The 20,887-nt window shown below is 44.2% G+C and overlaps 1 protein-coding gene across 1 annotated transcript; it reads right to left on the bottom strand.

The window, feature by feature from the left end:
• Window positions 1-13,847: 13,847 nt before the first annotated feature.
• LOC136622593 (apolipoprotein L3-like) lies at window positions 13,848-20,282 on the bottom strand. Its single transcript, XM_066598112.1, has 4 exons — window positions 20,205-20,282; window positions 18,409-18,435; window positions 17,974-18,003; window positions 13,848-14,612 (listed from the first exon to the last, which is right to left on the bottom strand). The coding sequence occupies exons 1-4, from the start codon at window positions 20,280-20,282 to the stop codon at window positions 13,848-13,850; spliced, it is 900 nt and encodes a 299-aa protein (XP_066454209.1).
• Between the last annotated feature and the right edge of the window lie 605 nt (window positions 20,283-20,887).

Consider the following 20,887-nt stretch of genomic DNA (forward strand, 5'->3'; position numbering starts at 1 on the left):
ATTAGATTCCGTACGTAAAATTTGGATACTAATTGTTTTGCACTTAGAATTGAATAATCGAGTTGGGACCCATTAGCTTTTCCTATTTATGACATAATCAATGCTCGTGCCAAGTTTCATGTTTCTACGACATCGGGAAGTGAGAGAATTAGTGGCAATGATGGAAATCGAACGATCTATGTGGGGGGGGTCGTAACTGTCGACGACGCTCACACGCGCGCCATTTATCATAGGATAGTTGTATTATGCCTATAATCTTCCCAGGAGTGTACTCAACAACTTCCCAAAGTTTCATGGCGATCGGATGAATGGTGTAGTAGCGCATAAAGGACAAACAGACACACACGCATACAGACACACACGCATACATTCAATTTTATATATATAGATGTAAATATTTGCGTGCTGTATACTGTATCACACGTGTTGCAACAACCTCTGTTTCATTCTGTATTTATCTGTTTGTTCAATAAACTTGTATAAACTTTACATAAGTCTGCTGTTTGAATTCATATAATATGGCTCAATAAGTCTGCATAACATGGTGATATAAAATGGGGAGCGCTGAATAACTCCAGAGTATCTTAATAAGGAGGTACTGTTACGGTATACTACCCTTGATACGCCAGCCCGGGTGCTCTAGATCTCACCCGCAACCCCTGTCCCTGCCTGCTTGCCTCCACTCCTGGCTAACCCCAGGAGGGCAACTGGGCAGCAGTCCCTACTCTCACTAGGGAACGAAAAAGGGACGCTGGTGTACCTGGATGGAAGGGCAGAATACTGACAGAAAAGACAGATGTAAATAACCAACACGATCAATACTAAGCTGAACTGAGTCAGATGGAAAAACCTGGCGGATAATAGCAAAGTATAGCAGACAAGATGACAGAAGCAGGAGACCAACAGAGGCAGACTAGCTAGCAAACTGAGGGAAACCAATAACTGGCAGTGATAGCAAGTCTCTGCCCGACCTGTAAACAAAAGCCTCCCCCCAGGGAGCTCGTGCACGGCAGCTGCACTCACAGGTACGCACGCGCATGGTGCCGCGCGCCACAAGCAACACTCCAGCCAGGCACCCGCGCCCGCGGCATCTGGCCAACAAGCCGGGGGGATGCGCCCTGACCACAGGACCCCGCACACTGCCGCCCTGGAGGACCAGCCACCGCCGCATGGTAACAGGTACATTACTCTCCATAACAGGGCTATATACAATGGGGAGCGCAGTACTGGTGCATGTTGTCTCCACTAGCAGAATAGGAGACAAACTGCACACCCACAACCTTGAATTGGCTACCCAGGAGAATGGGTGGAGGGAAAGTGTACGCCCCCAAGTTTTGATTGGCTGGGCCGTGCGCTCACAGAGCTCCCAGCCCGACTGATATGTCAGCTCCCAGCTCCGGACTCCTGCCGCAGCTGCGAGCCCTGCTGTCACTGTCCTCGCTGGACTTCGCAGCCATCCATGTCAGCTCCCAGCCCCACTGTCCCCGCTGCCGCAGCTGCCAGCCGCACTGCAACTCTCCTTGCTGGCCTTCGTTCTCGTCTGGCACTGGCACCCTGCGCCACTGAAGCAGTCCCCACTCAGCATTAGCTGGCTGGATAGAGGCGCTGCTGAGGAAGCCAGCAGCACTCTCAACAGCAGGTACATAAGAAGCGGCTCAGCTCTATTCTGGAACCCCCTGTCACGCTCGCCACCACCCTCCCTTCTTTGCTGGAATGTGTCCTCGGGTTGGCCCCGGTTCTGCTGTCTGTGTCTCCTCGTTCCCTGACAGGTGTCAGCCACTGTCTGCTGCCGGTGTTAAGTTAGCCCATCACCAGCTGTGGGTGTTCCTTATAACTCTACCAGGACATACCCATGTCTCCACACATAGTTCCGGTGGAGACAAGATGCACCAGTATCGGGGAGCACTTTATAACTCCGATCATAATACATCGCAGGGAGGTATTATCAAGCTGAATTATATTATGCTAATTTTGGGCCAGTTGGGGGCAGCACAATCAGCTAGGCTAAAGTGGGTGTGGAACCTGATCCCAGGAGGGATAGGCAATCATCCTATAAAAAGGGCTATATAAGTGTACGGTATAGCACACTATATTACATAACATTTTATTGTGGGAGAGGGGAGTGACACATCTAGTTCACTTCCAGGTGTGTGCAAATATATGTAGATATGGGGTGTTTAGCTTAATCACACTAAATGTTTGCTCTGGATGAATGAAAGCCTTGCTAGAGCTCTGATTAGTTGTCATCTCAAGAGTTCATGCACACAGCAAGCCATGTGCACAGGTCCTGTGCAGAAAGACACTTTGCTTCTGCGTCCATATTAAAGGGCTTCTCTCTCCAGCATTATGCATTTTAAAGTCGCCCCATAGTGCTACCGGTATTATTGTATCTTGATGCCACCAGGAAGTCCTGGTGAAGCCAAGATTGACAGGGGGGGTGATGCCCCCTGATGCTGCACAGCAGCCTTGCAACTAGATCCTGGAAGGCCACTAAAAGTGCACGGAAAAGACAGAGTGGGGCCAAAGTACAGGGAAAATACATACAGCGGGCCCTGGTGAGCTGAAAGCATCATAAAATGGCTTTTCCTTCTGCGACGGCGGCACAGCACAATAGCCATCCCCACCCATTTAAAGCTGCTCATACTGGCCTCTGCAGGGAGGCAACAGGGCCGGGGGAACAGGAGCACATGCCGGCGGGCTTCCCACACCACCTGAGGCGGCTTTCCTGGTGATGGAGCAGAAGCGCTGAGTGCGCAAGCTGTCACTGGGGGACTGGGCGGCAGGGACCTAACAGTGCCTCCTCCGGAGGAGCAGAACAGATGAGAGCGGCTGCTGTGAGCAGCCCAGTGGCTGACACGGAGCTGAGAGTGCCTCCGGTGGAGCAGAAGCGCAGAGAGCGGCAGATGTGAGCAGGGCAGCGGCCAACACAGAGCTGACAGTTCCGTCGGCAGACCACAAGCGGTGAGGGCGCCAGCTGTGAGAGGGGTACCTTAGGGTGAGGGTAAAATTACTTGCTAGGCTTACATTATTACTTTTTAATGCTGCCATGTGACAGCGGTAACATGGCAGCATTTATCCACACTGTGCTACTAGGACCTTCCAGCCTTGGCCCAATCGGGAGCTGGGGGTGTGAGAGAGGCGTTCCTCCTGTCAAACCATGGTCAACCTCCTGTCAACCTTCCGGTGGCGTCAAGATACAATAATACCAGTGCTACCTGCCATATTACACCAAAGCTGTTCAGATGTGTATCAGAACAAGCATGTATTCTATCTTTGCAAAAACGCACAATTAGTTACTGGTACTCACAGAGCCCCATACATGGAACAATAAAAAAGATATGGGACTTTGAATGCAACAATGTAAAAAAAAATATTTTCCAAAAATAAGGGTGATCATTGTGCAAAAGAGGAAAAATCTAAAAATAATTTTGGTATTGTCATAATTGTACCAGCCCACAGAAAAAAAGTATCATGTCATTTATGCATTATTAACGCTGTAAAAAAAAAATACAGTAGCAGAATAGAATTGAAAAAATGTATAAAAGTTATGCAATACATTATATGTACCATATATCTTCTGAAGAAGAATAGGTTATAAATATAGTGCGGGGATGGGTAGGAGTGGGCTAGCGAGACATTCATACTGGCGATCACGTCACAACCAATCAATGCTGTAACACTCATGAAGAGTTGATTATATTAGATCAGTCATGCAAATTTGCAAGCACCATGTGGTTAGGTAAAAATGTTGCTAGTTCTTGGATTATTGAGAATTATGGAGTAGTGCATCATATTCTCTATTCTGTGTTTTATACTTAAAAGAGTGAGGCTAACTTCACAAAGGCCACCGTGTGAAATCCCCAGGGATATGAGGTGCTTTGATGGCAAAACAGCCTTGCAGCACTTCGGTGATGCAGGGATCATCTGCCACGGCTGCAGCATCTTTTTTTCAGGAAGTAATCCCAATTTTGTTAGCCTCTCTGGGTATTCCAGTCCTCCCAGAGAGGCTTCCGTTTATTAATTTAGTTGCCCTTCTTTGAACCCCCTCAAGCACTGTAACATCTTTCCTGAGCAGCAGTGTCCAGAACTGTGCACAGTATTCCATGTGGGGCCTGACAAGTGCCTTATATAGTCCCTCGCCCCTATACCACTTTTAATGTACCCTAAAAGACTTGATTTGCTTTTGCAGTAGCTGACCGGCATTGATTGCTTCAGTTAAGTCTACAGTCAACTAATACTCCCAGATCTTTTTTCATATCACTTTGCCCTAACTCACTTTGTGTATATTAGTGAGATCCATTTCTCCTGCCCATGTGTATAACCTTACATTTATCAATATTGAACTTCATTTGTCATTTTTCTACTCAAGCCCCCAGCTTATCTAGGTCCATTTGCTGCCCTATATTGTCCTCCATTGTACTAATTGTTTTGTATAATTTCGTATCGTCTTCAAATATTGATATTTTGCTGTGCCGCCCCTCTATCAGGTCATTGATAAATATATTTAACAGAATGGGGCCTAATACCGAACCCTGGGGCACCCCACTAGCAACAGTGGCCCAATCAGAGTGCAAACCATTTATTATCACCATCTGCTTTCTATCACTGAGCCAGTTCTTTACCCAGCTGCACACGTTCTCGCCTAGACCAGGCTTTCTCATTTTATATATCAACCTATTATGAGGCAAGGTGTCAAATGCTTTAGAAAAGAAATAGTGGCCTGTCCATCATGTCACTTAGTTCCCTTAGAACCCTTGGGTGTATTCCATCTGCGCCCAGTGGTTTGTTGATTAATCTCTTAACTGGCTCTGCACTTTATCTTGTGTTAGGCAGGTGATATTTAGCATCTTGTGCGACATTTCTTTTTCCTTCGTGAATACACTTGAGTAAAAACTATTTAATAGATTTGCCTTCCCCCCCATCATCTTCTATGGTTTCCCCTGAATTATTTGTTAAAAGGCCAGTGCTTTCAGTGTAAATTCTTTTAACATTTATATAATTAAAAAATAGTTTAGGGTTATTTTTGCTCTCTTTGACAATCAGTCTCTCTTCCTCTTCCTTGCCAGCTTTGATCTTTTCCTTACATAACGAGTTTTTTCCATGTATGTTTTTAGTGCTTCTTCACTGGCTTTTTGTTTTAATAATTTCATTGCTTTCTTTTTTTCGCTTATTGCCCCCATTGCAGTCGTGTTGACCCATATTAGTTTCCTTCTACTTGTAGTTCTTTTATTTTTAAAGGGTATGAACTGTTCACATGAGGTAATTAGGATGTTTTTAAACTTCTCACATTGTCGCCTCTATTGTTATATTTTTGGGGATGTTGTCCCAATTAATGTTGCCAAGAGTAATTCTGAGCTAATGAAATTTCGCTTTACTAAAGTTTAGTTTTTTTGTTGCTCTTTGATAAGGCTTCCTATTAAATGACAGCTGGAAATTAAAAGCAGTCAAAATATGCAAGCTGTCTATTTTGAAGCGGTCCTGTCCTTTTTAGAACAACCGGGTAAAATCATATGTTGTGATAAGCCCCGCCCCTGATGTGTTGGCACTTTGCCATAAATATGTGGGTTTTGGGTGGTAGTTTGGGCACTCGATCTCTAAAAGGTTCGCCATCACTGTCCTAGAATAACAAAAAGGTAAATAAACCAGCACTCACTTCCTCAGTCCCCCTCCAATCCAACGCAGATGCTTCAGTGACTGCCCGTTAGTCTTTGCTTATAGGCTGCCAGCAATGATGTTCTATAACAGCATGTGACTACTGCAGCCAATCACTGGCCTCAGCAGTTACCTGCCGCTCTTACTGCCATCACCGCGCAGCAGGCAGGAGGGTTTTTTATTTTTTATTTCTGTATAATTTGATGCTGCTTTTTTAACTACTGATAATTGCCAAGCCAAACTGGATAGTTAGAATGCAGGCGATCGAGAGCTCCCTGCGCATTGTTCTCTGAATATATCGCCACTCTCTTTCCATACTTGGTTGTGCACAAAGCCTTTAGCTGGTGGGAGATAAAGGAAAGTGCTCCAGGGTGAGTAGACTGCAAGGAGCAACTCCTCAGTAAGGGTTTATTCATGGAGGCGTCAGCGTTTTTATGTTCGCCCACCAGCGACGTAAAAATGCGTGAATGGCTGCACAAATCTAACACTTCAGACGGCCCTGGCCCGATGCATATACACCTAGCCCGCAATGCCATTGCAGGGGAAGACAGTTTAGATCTGCTATACTGTCTCCCCATTTCCTTTCCTTCGCTATCTCTCAGCTAGGGGAGGAGGCAGGATGAGCGGGAGCTAGTGTGCTAAGCTCCCACCCCCTCCTCGCCCCTTGTTGGCAGCCAGCAATGAGAGGTGTGAGGCGGGAGTTTGGCAATTAGCTCTGCCGTAGCCCTTCACCCTCCCATTGCAAACAGCCAGCAAGGGGCAGAGAGAAGGAGAGAAGGGGAGAAGGGGAGAAGGGGAGGGAGTTTAGCAGTCACACTGCTAAACTCCCTCCCACCTCCCTTCTCCGGCATAGAAGTCTATGCAGCCGCAGATGTATTCTGGGCAGGAAGATAGTTCAGGGACTATTTTTCCTGCCCAGCGTAAAAGCTCCCGGCGCTATACTGGCCTGGCTGGGTGCTCTTACACTGTGGGAATACGCCCATCTGATCTGATGCATTGGAATCTAATGCATCAGATGGTGGCGTCTATCGTCTGGACGGGAAAACGGCAGCTGATATACGCGCATGTGAATCCAACCTAAGGGCTCGTTCAGATGAGCGTGTTTATGTGCTAACGTAAGTGCGCACAAAATCGCGCGCCTATTAGAACCATTGGTTTCCAATGATGTGTTCACATGTCCGTGTTTTACAGGCGTACAAATGCGCGTCTACAAAAGATAGGACATGCATGTACCACATAGGTCCATGTTGCATGTAAATATTCCCCGTCGGGGGTCTCCTCAACACTGAACACTGTGACAGCACTGTTACAGTGTTCAATAATGATGGCACTTCCCATGGGGAATAAAGAATCCACTGAACACAGCTGTGACAGCTGTGGCAGAGGATCGCAATGGGCTGGCGGTGCCCCCTGCAGTGATTTTCGGGGAAGGGCTTTAAATATAAACCCTTCCCTGAATATCATCCCTAGCGTGTGAAAAAATATATAAAATTCCACTTGCTGAAAGGGCTGTGTCTGATTCAATAAGAATGGAGCAACAAAAAACTAAACTTTAGTAAATCAAAATTTGATCTGCTTAGAACTACTACAGGTAACATTGATTGGGAGAGTGGCCTCAAAAATAAAAGCACAGATGACAAATGGGAGAAGTTTGAAAACATCCTAATTACCTCATGTAAGCAGTTCATACCCATTAAAAATAAAAGAACTACAGGTAAAAGGAAACCAATGTGGCTCGACACGACAGTAACAAAAAAAGAAAGAAAGCCTTTAACCCCTTGAGTGGCACGCCCGGAAAATTTCCGGGACGAGCTCCACTGCTCATAGCAACATAGCCCGGAAGATTTCCGGGCTATGTATCACTATGGGAGCTGCAGAGCACAATGCCATAAGCTGTGACAGTGTGCTCTGCCTGCACAGACCCACAGAGAACAAAGCAAGGGCTTTGAAAAACCAGCAGAAGATATTGCCGATATGTCGGCAATCTCCTGTTTTGTTTACAGGTTGCCATAGAGACCATCGGCTTGTCAGAAGCAAGCCGATGGTCTCTGTGGCAGGAAGAGCTGGTTGTTAGCTGTCAGAGGACAGCTAGGTACTAGCTCTTACAGCAGAGATCAGAGAAAACCTCTGATCTCTGCTGTGTTAACCCCTTACATGCTGCAGTCTATGTGACTGCAGCATGTAAAGGGCTGTCACCATCGGACCCCCGGAATGTGATCAGGGGTCCTGATGGGTCCCTGTGGAGGTCCCCTAAAGGGACAAAAAGAAAAAAAAATTAAAAAATTTAAAAAAAATAATAAAAACACTTGTCTCCCTTTACTTTGTAAAAAAATCAAAAATACAATCACACATGTGGTATCCATGCGTCGTAATGACCTAGAGAAGGAAGTTAATGCATTATTTAACCCCTTAATGACATGGCCCCTTTTTTTCTTTTTTCCCCCATTTCTTTTTTTCCTCCCCCCTGTTTAAAAAAATCACAACTTGTCCCACAAAAAACAAGCCCTTATATGGCCATCTCAATGGAAAAATAAAAAAGTTATGGCTCTTGAGACGCAACTGCAAAATTAGTCGAAATTCAATGATTAGACCATTTTAAAAAGGGTGGTAGGAAACCCGCCACTCAAGGGGTTAAACTACTAAAACAAGAAGTGTTAAAATCATACAGGGATTAAGTTAAAATCATACAGGGATTAAAACAAAATATGTATAGAAAAGATCAAAATTGCTAAGGAGGAGGCAGAAAGACTGATTCCCAAAGAGAGCATAAATAACCCTAAACTATTCTTAAATTATATAAACAGCAAAAGGATTTGCACTGAAAGCACTGGCCCTTTAACAAATAATGCAGGAGAAAACATAGAAGACAATGGGGGGGGAAGGCAAATCTATTAAATAGTTTCTTCTTAAAGGGGTTGTCCCGCGCCGAAACGGGTTTTTTTTTTTTTTAAACCCCCCCCCGTTCGGCGCGAGACAACCCCGATGCAGGGGTTAAAAAAACAACCCCCACAGCGCTTACCTGAATCCCGGCGGTCCGGCGTCTTCATACTCACCTGCTGAAGATGGCCGCCGGGATCCTCTGTCTCCATGGACCGCAGGGCTTCTGTGCGGTCCATTGCCGATTCCAGCCTCCTGATTGGCTGGAATCGGCACGTGACGGGGCGGAGCTACACGGAGCTACACGGAGCCCCATAGAGAAGAGGAGAAGACCCGGACTGCGCAAGCGCGGCTAATTTGGCCATCGGAGGGCGAAAATTAGTCGGCACCATGGAGACGAGGACGCCAGCAACGGAGCAGGTAAGTATAAAACTTTTTATAACTTCTGTATGGCTCATAATTAATGCACAATGTACATTACAAAGTGCATTATTATGGCCATGCAGAAGTGTATAGACCCACTTGCTGCCTCGGGACAACCCCTTTAAGTGTATTCACGAATTAAAAAGAAATGTCACACAAGATGCAGGGGAATAAAAATGAACCCCCTGCTAAATATTGCATGCTTAAAACAAGAAGAAGTGCAGAGCCAGTTAAAGAGAATTAAAATCGATAAAATCGCTGGGCCTAGATGGAATACACCCAAGGGTTCTAAGGGAACTAAGTGACATGAAAGCTAGACCACTATTTCTTATATTTATGGACACTATAGAGGCTGGTGTCGTACCACTGGATTGGCGCATTGCCAATGTGCTTGCAATATACAAAAAGGGGTCAAAAGAGAGCAGGTAACTACAGGCTGGTAGGTCTTACTTCAATAATTGGAAAAATATTTGAGGGGTTTATGAGAGAAACCATCCTAAAATACCTCAAGGAAAACAACAATATAACCCCTCACTAGCATGGGTTCATGAGGGATTGATCATGTCAGACCAATTTGATCAGCTTCTACGATGAAGTAAGTTCTAGGCTGGATCTGGGAGAGTCTATTGATCTCGTATATCTAAAGCATTTTACACAGCTCCGCATAGTAGGCTGATATATAAAATGAGACAACTCGGATTGGGTGAAAACAGATAGAAAGCAGAGGGTGGTAATAAATAGTTTGTATTCTGAGTGGGCCATAGTAGCTAGAGGGGTGCCATAGGGTCCAGTATTAGGCCCCATTCTGTTCAATATATTTATCAATGACCTGATAGAGGGATTGCACAGTAAAATATCAATATTTGCAGTTGATACAAAATTATACAAGGTAATTAATACAAAGGATGACAATGTACAGCTACAAAAAAGGACCTAGATAAACTGGGGGCTTGGGTAGAAAAATGGCAAATGAAGGTCAATATTGATAAATGTAAGGTTATGCACATGGGCAGGAGAAACGGATGTCAGCAATATACACTAAATGGGGTACTGCTAGGAAAAAGTGATATGGAAAAAGACCTGGGGGTACTAGTGGATTATAGACTAAACTGGAGCAATCAATGCCAGTCAGCTGCAGCAAAAGCGAATAAATCCTTGGGGTGCATTAAAAGAGGTATAGGGGCAATGATTGAGAACATTATTCTTCCACTATATAAGGCACTTGTCAGGCCCCACATGGAACACTGTGTACAGTTCTGGACACTGGTGCTCAGGAAAGATGTTGCAGTGCTTGAGGGGGTTCAAAGAAGGGTGACTAAATTAATCAAAATGGAGGACTGGAAGACCCAGAGAGGCATCAAAATTGGGATTATTTACCCTGGAAAAAAAGACAGTTAAGGGGTGATCAAATAACTATGTTTAAATACATTAGGGGACAATACAAGGATCTCTCCCATGACCTGTTTATACCAAGGACTGCGTCAGTAACAAGAGGGCATCCGCTATGTCTAGAAGAAAGCAGGTTTCATCACCAACACAGAAGGGGGTTCTTTACTGTAAGAGCAGTTAGACGGTGGAACTATTTGCCTGAGGATGTGGTGATGGCAAAATTGATAGAAGAAGTAAAGAGGGGACTAGCTGTCTTTCTAGAATGCTATGATATTACAAGATATAGACATCAGGTGACCAGCGGGGTTGATGATCTAAAATGTTGATCCAGGGATTATTCTGGCTGCCATTATGGAGACAAGAAGGAATTTTTTTCCTTTAAATGAACTAAATGTCTGCTTGGGTGGGTTTTTTTTTGCCTAACTCTGGACCATCAAGGGAAGGGGGGTTGAAACAGACTGAAATAGATGGATATTGTCTTCATTCAGTCTAACATACTATGTTACTATGATTTGCTGAGTGCTCGGCCAACCATAGGCAGCGCTCAGCCATTCATTTTTTTAAATTTTTTTTTCCACACATGCTAGGGATGATTTTCAGGTAAGGGCTTATATTTAAAGCCCTTCCCCGAAAATCACTGCAGAGGTTGCTGGCAGCCCATTACTTTCCGGGGTGAGGGACGTTATTTTGCTGTTTACTGTAGGCAGTAGAAGGGCTATCCACACCCCTGCATACACTGGTATTTCTGCCATGTTGTAGAATTAGCTTTTCTGTGTGTTAGCACAATTCAAGCAGTTCAGGTATATCTTGGTGGTTCAAATTAAGATAAGCAGAGTACTCCGAGGAAATTAAGACACGTCACACAGCTTTGAGTGTAATCTAGATAGTTCCTCTTTTATTAAAGTTGTGCCTCCATTTCTAGTGTTAGGTAAACAAGTTAATATTTGCCATGAGCGGTAAAACAATTTTAACGTAATTCTTAAGCATAGACATATTTGGTTCTTTTCTTGGAGAACTGGTCATCACTCCTCACACAAAGTCTCCAGGGTGGATTTCTTGTCACAAGTTACTTAATCATCAAGGGTTATTTTCCTCCCTTTTGCAAAGCTGAAAAAGATATACCTGACAGCGCTTTATATGGAAAATTACGAGTATATGAAATGGCAGACTCAGGCAGAAGGAAATGGATTCACATAGGCTTCTCTAACATGTGGAATAACATGTGAGTATCAATGTTGCAGTAGGAATAAGGCCTCATGCAGACGGCCGGGTCGGATCCCACTGTGAGAATTCTTGCAACAGGATGTGAACCGTGCCCCTGCAGTGACCCGGCGCACACCTCCTCCTGGCGTCTCGCTCTGCGCCGGCTGTCGCACAGCAGCGCACGCACAGAACAGAGCCAGCGCGTCAACAATGACGTTTCTGTGCAGGCCTCTGCGAGGCTCACACAGAAATAGGACATGCCGCAATTTGTTTACTGCGCGAGTTTTTACGTAGTCAAATCATGGCTATCTGCAAAGGATTGCATTATCTAATGTAATCCTATGGCAGCGGGCACGGGAGGAAATTCTGCGGGATATTCCATAGCCGAATTCCAGCCCGTGTGCATTTACACTAAGATTAGTTACAGCTATAGAGCACTGATCTATCACACGTCTTGATCACTATCTGGTCTATCAAGACTTGCACCTTTGTAACACGGCACATGTGAGAATGATTTAGCATATTTTCTATCAACTTAAAGGGATATTCCCATGTTGGGAATCCTATTTCAATGTGTTCAAAATCGCAAAACATTGCACTCACCCATAAGATGTTTATTTCCAAAATGCTCTGTTTGTTACAGATTGCAGCTATTGATTCCTCTGTCCTCTGGTTGTTTACTGCTTGTTGCCAGGAAGACAGGCCACCTCCTCTATGGAAAGAAATAGCAGAGAACAACTGCAGCTGGTGGCTGGGCCGAAGGCTAGTACATATATAGTCCTTAGATCCCGGTCATCAGATTTAGGCCGGCTTCACACGGGCGATAAAATTGCGCGAGATTTGTGCTGTTTTCCTGCATGCCACCCCGATGCGATGATTAGTGGGAAACAAATCGTGGCATGTGCTATCTGGCTGCATGATCTTGCATCGCAGCAACACTGTTTTCAATGAGGCCGGCAGTAGCAGCGCCGGCCCCATTGAAAGCAATGGGAGAACTCTGCAATGCTCTGCCGCAGCTGTGACAGCCGCATCAGAGGATCCCTTCATCCCCGCAGTGATGCAAGGCTGTTTTCCCATGAAAAAGTCTCACATCCATGGGGATTTCACATAGTGGGGAGAGCGATAAGGGTGCAGGATTTATGGCCCCAAATCACGCTTGCCTGTGTAAAGTTAGCCTTAGATAAAAGAACTGCACAAGCGCCGGCCTCCTTTGCTATTTCTTTCCATGAGGGTGGACATCCACTTGTGTTTTTTTCTATCTTGCGCTGCGAGAGCAAGTGAAAGCACTCGCCTTGCAGCGCAAGAAAAACGCTGGAAAATCGCTAGAACATCGCCAGTGTTTTCAATGGGGTCAGCGGCAGCAGCGCTAGCCCCATTGAAAACATAGGGAAAATACCACGGCCTTCATCCACGCGGGGTCCTGGAAGGCCACTAAAGATGTCTTGAGAAGCTATGCAGCTGGCGCCGCTACAGCCGAGCACACCCAGGACCAAGTGCCTTCCCGCGTGCGACCACAAAGCGGAAGGTCCCTGGCCGGGGGGAGAGACAATCGCGCACACTGCAGGAGGACATCAGCCGGAAGGCTACAGCGCCATCACTGTCACACACTGACATGGCCTGTGGCTTCAGGGCCTCAGCACTTTCACAGGACCAGCTTCTCTGGTGGCGGCACACGCGAAGACGTTTTAGCGAGGGACCGGCCGTTACGGAGCACAGAGCCGGCGGCCAGGACGGAACAGGCAGCCGGGACGCACCCCACAGACCGTGGCTGGAGTGGAGGCCTTATCATTTGGCCGTCCAGCAGGCATGTGACAGAATCACCGCAGGATCCTGCACACCTATGGTGCAAACGGAGCTCCAGTGACACTCAAAGCTGCAGCGTCTGCTTTGCTTGTTGACTGCCCTGCAGCTTTAGCAGGCAAAAAGCATAGCACACCATGCTACACGCCTTGACCCAATCGGGAGCTAGGGGTGTGAGAGGGTCGTTCCTCCTGTCACACCTCTAGTTTCCGGTGGCATCAAGCTATACTAATACCCTGTAAACCAAGTATTATACCATATTCTCCATAAAGTTTATCATTATCCTAAAAATTCTATATCGTGCCCTACATCTACACGGGATGCTGGAAAGGGGTTAATAACTGATTGTAATTTAGAAAGTTGTTAATAAAAAGGTTGCTGTAGTTTTTTTCTATGTTTATCTCAGATGGGTGAGAGGTTCACACGAGCAGACCTCTTATTGTCAGGTTTTTGGGAAAGAAATCGTTCCTTTATAAACTTCACAGAATGCCTCTCCTAATAATTTAGATGCATTCTATGACAGCAATTTTTTCAGCAACCCCTTTCAAATCTTGATGTAATTTTTGAAAGGCCTCAACATATTTCCTTATCTCTGTAGCCTCCTTTGTCTTGGTGTCATTCTCTAACTCCTGTATTCCCTTCACAAGAAAAACAGCGTCAATGAACATAAACAGTGCTGCAAAACCCACTGTAACAGCTGTAACTACCTTCACCCCCCGAGCTGCTAACTGTGCCCCGCTAGCTGCTACTGCTGACAACTTCTCCAGCTGCGCTAGTCTGCCAAGCTCTAATCCAACCAATGCAACTCTCCCCCCCGACCTGAGGGCATCAGCAATCTCTCCTGTGTTTTCCATAGCCTCTAGAGCCTTTATTAATGAATGCTGTTTTTTACAAACAGTTTCAAATGTTTTCAGCTTTCCATCTACTGTCTTCACAATGTCTTCTGCTTCGCTGCATTTCCTTTTCGTGTTTACAATATTTAAAATAGAAGCCGATGCCCCTGCGATACCTCCACCTGCAGCAACACCCACACCGATAGCAGTGACCATTAAGGATGTACCGAATGTGACGGGAGCCAGTGCCAGGCCAGCGAGGGTGGTGATGCCTCCAACAATTCCAAATGAACTTCCTGTGACACTGGCGATGGTGGCTCCTCTGTGTAAAATGTCCAAATCCTTCGCAATTGCTAACAATTTTTTATTGCAATCTGATATAACGGTCAGCAAATCTTCCACAATGCTTCTTTGATATTCAGTGACTTCCTTTATCTATAAAAAGCAGTTTTTAAAATTATTTTAATTTAGTTTTCTTACAAAAAAATACAGGACAAAAAGATGTTTATTAAAGCCTATTTTTCATTAATGTTTGTGAAAATGCTGACATAACAATTGCAATTTTATTTTCTTGTGTTTGAAAGAAAGGGTGCACGTACTATAAAGGCAAGCCATACAACTGCATTGGGGCCCTTGGAGAGATGGGACCCCAGCTCTAAACCCCTTTTGCTATGGGTAGCAGTTCTTCCAAAGAGGAACAGCATTGAAAGCAAACAAGAAGCTGGAGAATTGGCCTAAGGGTTACTTTAAAGGGCACGAAATGTAAAACAAACACCAGGCCCTCCTGTCCTAAGTGCCAAAATTGGACACCGTAATGAGGGTCATTTATGTTTTTTTCTATGGTGCCCCATGTCTTCTATGTATGCCCTGTTTAGGAAGCAGATAATTCCAAGACAAACAGACTACTTTGACTTAGGAGAAATACTAAGATATAGATAAATCATTCTGCCGGTCATGTGGTTGTGGTTTATTTATCAGTAATCTGAACATGTAAAATGAATAGAAAAGTATTTGGACCTTTAATGGAGCCCCATTGAGCCTATGTTGTTATAATAATGGCATATATATATATAGGGGGGAAAGCTTTAATGCAAGATGTTATATAACAATAATAATCTTTATTGGAAAACATCTGAATGGGTTTATGCATGTGATACTTGAAAGCTGCATTAAAAAAGCGGCATAACCTATCTGTTCTAGTTTTGCTTCAGACCCTTCCTATAACTTTCAGTGGGAAAAACACAGCAATGAAAAAAATGACATTTTCTTAGCTCTAGAGGGTGCAGAGCAGGCAGTTGCACTGAGGCCCTGTTGCTTGAGGAGCACAAAAGACTCCTCTACCCAAAAGGGAAAGAGACCAGTACTGCAAATGATGTACAATAATTGGAGGGCCCTGTAATACATTTTACATCAGGGCCCAGGAGCTGATAAAATATGTTTCTGAAACTGTATGAAAAAAATGCAGTTTTATTAATTTATATTCATGAATTGCTTTATTACTTGGAAATTTTACAGCTACAGCAAAATAAAGTTCAATTTGATTATGATAACTTTCTGCTACAAATTATTTCAATCTAAAAATCTATTGTTTTCTTATTCTAATTCAAGAAATCTCAAAGTATAAGTAAACTGTAGCACAAAGTTTTTATAACGTGTTAAAAGTCATGCTAAATTCTGATACATCTGTATTAATCTATAACTAGTATTTGGATAATAAGATTTATATTGAAAGTATTCTATAATTCATCATTGGTGTTTCTCTATCTTCTGGCTCTAGTGGGAGTGGTATTAGGTGAGACATGCTTGGCCTCAGCTGTTGGTAATTTGTGAGGACTATTTAGCCCTGCCTGATGTTTAGCTCAAGTTCTGTTTAATTTCAGTCTTTCTCTAACCTTGGTTGAAGTCAAAGTTTGGAGCTGGATGTCCTGTTTGCGTGAGTCTTCTCAAAGCTAAGGAGAGTGGTTATTATCTTTTGCAACTTGTTTGTGGTAGTTTTTTCCTAAGCCACGTAGGGTCAGCTAGTGGCCTATGTACGTGGTCAGGTTCGCCCATCTCAGGGCTGGTTACCTGCGTATAGACAGGTCCCTTCCCTGGGTTAGCTTCGTTAGGGACAATATTTTTCTTGTTGCAGTTGTTCGTATTGTTTACCACTGTTTGGTGTACACTTTGCTGAGTACTTCAGGTTACAGATCCACCGCGTCTGGTCTGGACACGACATGTATACTCTGTTTTTTGTCCATGAGAAAATTGATTTGTGGAGGAAGTTGGACAGTCTTTATACTCATACAGTATTTCTATATAAACAGGAATGTTTTTATTTTTCTCTAGTTTTACAGCTTAACCCCTTAATGACATGGCCTATTTTGGGCTTAAGGATGCAACGATTTTTGGCGGATTTTCATCTCCATTTTTCAAAAGCCATAATTTTTTTATTTTTTTGTCGACGCGGCCATATAAGGGCTTGTTTTTTGCGTGGCAAACTGTAGCTTTTGATGATGCAATTTTTGGGTACATAGACTATATCGTAAAACTTTTATTATTTTTTTTATGATAACAGGGAGAGAAAACGCATCAATTCTGAAATTCTGCAATAGATTTTTGGTTTTTTTCCCACTTTTTTGCAATAAAAACCCTTTTTTTGGAAATCTTTTTTTTTCTATATCACTTCATTCAAAGTCCTGAAAGTTTTTTATTTTTCTATGTACGGAGCTCTATGAGGGCTTATTTTTTGCGAGACGAGCTGTAGTTTTTATTGGTACCATTCTGGGGAATATATGGCTTTTTTGATCACTTTTATTGTATTTTTTGGGAGGCAAAATGCTAAAAATTTGCATTTTGCCTCATTTTTTAGCGTTTTGTTTTTACGCTTTTTGCCGTACAAAATAAAAAGTGTTCAACTTTTTGTACACGTTGCTACAGTAGTGTCAATACCAAATATGTGCCATTTTAATTTTTTTTAACGCTAATATTAGAAAAAGCACAAAAAAAGGTTTTTTTTTAAATATTTTTTTAACATTTTTCTTTTCTTTTTTTTTTTTACACAACTTCTGTCCCTCTGAGGGACTTACAGCACTGTACTGATGATCGCTGTGATAAGGCATGACAAGGCTACTGCCCTGCTATGCCTTATCGCTTATACAGCGATCCCAGGCACTGGCAACACAGGCCAGGCTCTCTGCGATTATATCGTGAGAGCCCAGCAACTTCACAGAGGGAACGCGCTACTTAGATCGCGGCAGGGAAGGGGTTAACAGCGGGGGGGGCGTATCTCCGATGCACCCCCGCTGCTGCAGCGGGAGGCCGGCTATCACTGACAGCTGGCTCCCGCTGCAGGATAGCGCGAGATCAGTCGTGATCTTGCACTATTCCTATGACGTAAGGGTATGTCATTTTGCGGGAAGTACCACCCTGCCATGACTTACCCTTATGTTATAGGCCAGGAAGGGGTTAATACTTCTGGAAAGAATAAGTGAGATAAAACATATAACAGGCCTGGCAAGTCACATTCTGAGGAGCCTCAATCTCTGAAGCCTTTGCAAACCCTGATCCAACACTGAACTTTCTCCATACAAAAAGCATGTCATTAGGTTGTTAGGCCTGGCCACCCAAACTTTGTGCTTCAGGCTCCAAATATAGGGCCCTGAACCAAGGGAAATGCCTTCTCTATACTTGGTAGCCATAGGAATCCCATGTTCTGCTGTACATGCCACGTGCATTAATGAGTGAAAACCAGAATGGTGGCATAGCACCAAATTATAAAACTATAAATTATAAAAGGTGCAAAACGCATTCTTACCCGTTTCTTTGTATGTTCATATTCAGCTTTCTATAACGAGAAATATAAAAATATATATGTAATAGGTCCGGTAAAATCAATAATTAAAACCTGAAAGGTGGCATAGCACTGAATTATAGAACTTAGGTGCAAAATTAATTCTTACCAGTTTCTTTGTATTCATCGTCAACTTTCTACAAGGAGCAATACAAAAATATACATGTAATAACTCTGGTAAAAGGAATAATTAAAAAATAGAAAGGAGGCATAGTAACTGAATTATAGAATTTAGGTGCAAAACTCATTCTTACCAGTTTCTTTTAATGTTCATTGTCAACTTTTTACAAGGAGAAATCTAAAAATGTATATGTAATAAGTCTCGTAAAAGCAATAATTAAAACCAGAAAGGTGGCATAGCACTGAATTATAGAACTTAGGTGCAAAATTAATTCTTACTGATTTCTTTTTGTATTCGTCAACTTTCTACAAAGAGAAATATAAAAATATACCGTATTTTCCGGCATACCCAGGAAAATCTTCTCTAAAGTCGGGGGTAGACTTATACCCTGGGAATACGCTGTAGAAAAAAAATAAAAAATCAATACTCCCCATTGCTTTCTGGATGCAAGGCTTGAATGCCACGCCTCCAGAAAACTAATGCCCTGATTGGCTAACTCAGCGCGGCGTCAGCCAATTAAAGCCAGCGCTGGGTTAACCAATCACAGCAATTCCAATGACATCAGCGCAAAATGAGTTCTTACCAGTAAGTATTCTATCCAGCAATCATTTACAAACCAAACTTCAGGTGTGTTCTAAAAACGCACCTCTTCAGAGAGGCATACCATATTCCCTAAACCAAATCCCTCTTTACTCTGCCTGATAACATGCTTCCTGTCCTAGCGACTGCAATTCCTGCTAGCCGTTATCAACCGACACCTGCAGCCATACCGATTCAGCCACTATACGGCCCAATTTGACTATTGTCTATGTGTATTGTGTAGTGGCCCAGAACATTCATTCCTGGCCCACTCCATCAATGTCATACATGTCATGTCTTGTGTAGGTGCACTGTGCAAAATGTCTTGTCTTTGTTAGATGTATTGCATAGCTGCAGCAACTGAAAAGTTAAAGTTTGCATGAGACTGCGAGAAGTCTGCGATGTATCAATTTATGTCCTGTCACGTGGTATGAGTTAAGTTATAAATGTAAGTGTGTGTGAGCGGAAAAAGGGCCTTTTAGCTTTTAGCTTTCCAGCTTAGGTTATTTTCTGCAAAAGTTCTGAAAGTGCCAGCCACATGGGGGTATTTTTGACCCTCATTTGGTGAAGAATGGAGGAAGCGGAGTGGTTTCTGAGGACCCTTATGCCAGGAACCGTGGAGGAGAGGAGGCGAGTGGAGTAAGAGAGAGAGAGTGAGAGAGTGAGTCTGAGAGTGAGCGTAAAAAATAAAAAAGGCTGAGATCACCGTGCAGAGGTACTGTCTAACTTTAGTATCTGTGGAGCAACCCTAACCCTATCCTCCTCTGGAGAGTTCCCCTTCCAGGACCGGTTCCTGTCAGATAACTTGGCCTGCAGGACCAGTGTCATCCTGTGACCTCTAATGAGGTGAGTGAGAGCTGCCTCTGATTGGTGAGGGCTGTGACCAATCAGAGGCAGCCCATTCAGCAGGCGGGGATTTAAAATCCCCGTCTGCTGAATACTACTCAGAGCAGTTCAGGAGAACTGCCGGCCGCAGCTGAACTCCGGCTGCAGGGACAAGGTGAGTATATAATTTTTTTTTATTTTTACATATTTTTGGATGATTTTCAGGGATGGGCTTATATTTTTAAGCCCTTCCCGAAAATTCATCCTGCGCTCGCCGGCAGCCCATTGCTTTCAATGGAGCCGGCTGTATTGCCGGCTCCATTGAATTCAATGGGCAAACATCATTCTTCTCTGCCACAGCTGTTACAGCTGTGGCAGAGGAGAATGACTTGTGTAGTATATGTTCTCAATGGGGTCGGTGCTGCTGCCGCCGGCCCCATTGAGCGCGTATAGAGAACACAAGGAATCGCTTATCGCAGATAGGCGGGATCTGCGATTCCTCGTGTCTGCCCAATTCGCCGAAAACGCTGCTAGCTGCAGATTTTTCGGCGAATCGTCGGCCCCGGTCACGCGATTTGCGGATGCGCATCTGACATGCGATCCGCAAATCGCGGCAAAAAACGCCCATCTGACCGAGACCTTACACATAAAAAAACGATATTTTGCTCACCTTTTTATTCCTTATCTTCTTCTTGTAAAGCTGACCTGAAGAACATTTCAAAGATGGCGCCACCCAGGTAGTTCCCATGATGCACTGCTCTCTCTCCTCAGCGTGTGCACTGCCTGCGGGGAATCCCTTCACTGCTTTCAATGGGGCCGACAGCCACGCGGCCCCATTCAAAGCAATGGGAGAGCATTGCGATATCTTGCTAGAGCTGTGACAGCTCTAACATGAGACTCCATCTTTAGCACTGTAATTACCACTGCTGGGGCAATTATTGGGGGTCACTTTGTGCTGGGGCAATTATTGGGGGTCACTAGCACTGCTAGAGAAATTACTAGGGTCACTATTCCTGCTTGGCCAATTATTGGGGGTAACTGCCCCAGCATTGTGACCCCCTATAATTGCCCCAGAAGTGATAGCAACCCCAATACTTGCCCTAGCAGTAATAATTACTGGGTGTCACTATCACTGCTGGGGCAATTATTGGGGATCACTGCTGGGGCAGTGATCCACAATAATTGCCCCAGCAGAAAGTGACCCCTAATAATTGCCCCAGCAGGAATAGTGACCCCCAATAATTGCCCCAGTAGAAATAGTGACCCCCAGTAATTTCCCCAGCCATGATAGTGACAGCCAGTAATTGCCCCAGCAGGGATAGTGACCCCCAGTAATTATCACAGCAGTGATAA

This window comes from Eleutherodactylus coqui, chromosome 1 (genome assembly GCF_035609145.1).
Source record: "Eleutherodactylus coqui strain aEleCoq1 chromosome 1, aEleCoq1.hap1, whole genome shotgun sequence".
NCBI lineage: Eukaryota > Metazoa > Chordata > Amphibia > Anura > Eleutherodactylidae > Eleutherodactylus > Eleutherodactylus coqui.

Coding starts and splice junctions, on each gene's coding strand:
- LOC136622593 (XM_066598112.1), bottom strand. CDS start 20,282: ATGGGAACTACCTGGGTGGCGCCATCTTTGAAATGTTCTTCAGGTCAG. Junction 18,436..20,204: donor AGAAGATAAGGAATAAAAAG/GTGAGCAAAATA, acceptor TTCTCTTTGTAG/AAAGTTGACGAATACAAAAA. Junction 14,613..17,973: donor ATGAACATACAAAGAAACGG/GTAAGAATGCGT, acceptor TGCTTTTTATAG/ATAAAGGAAGTCACTGAATA.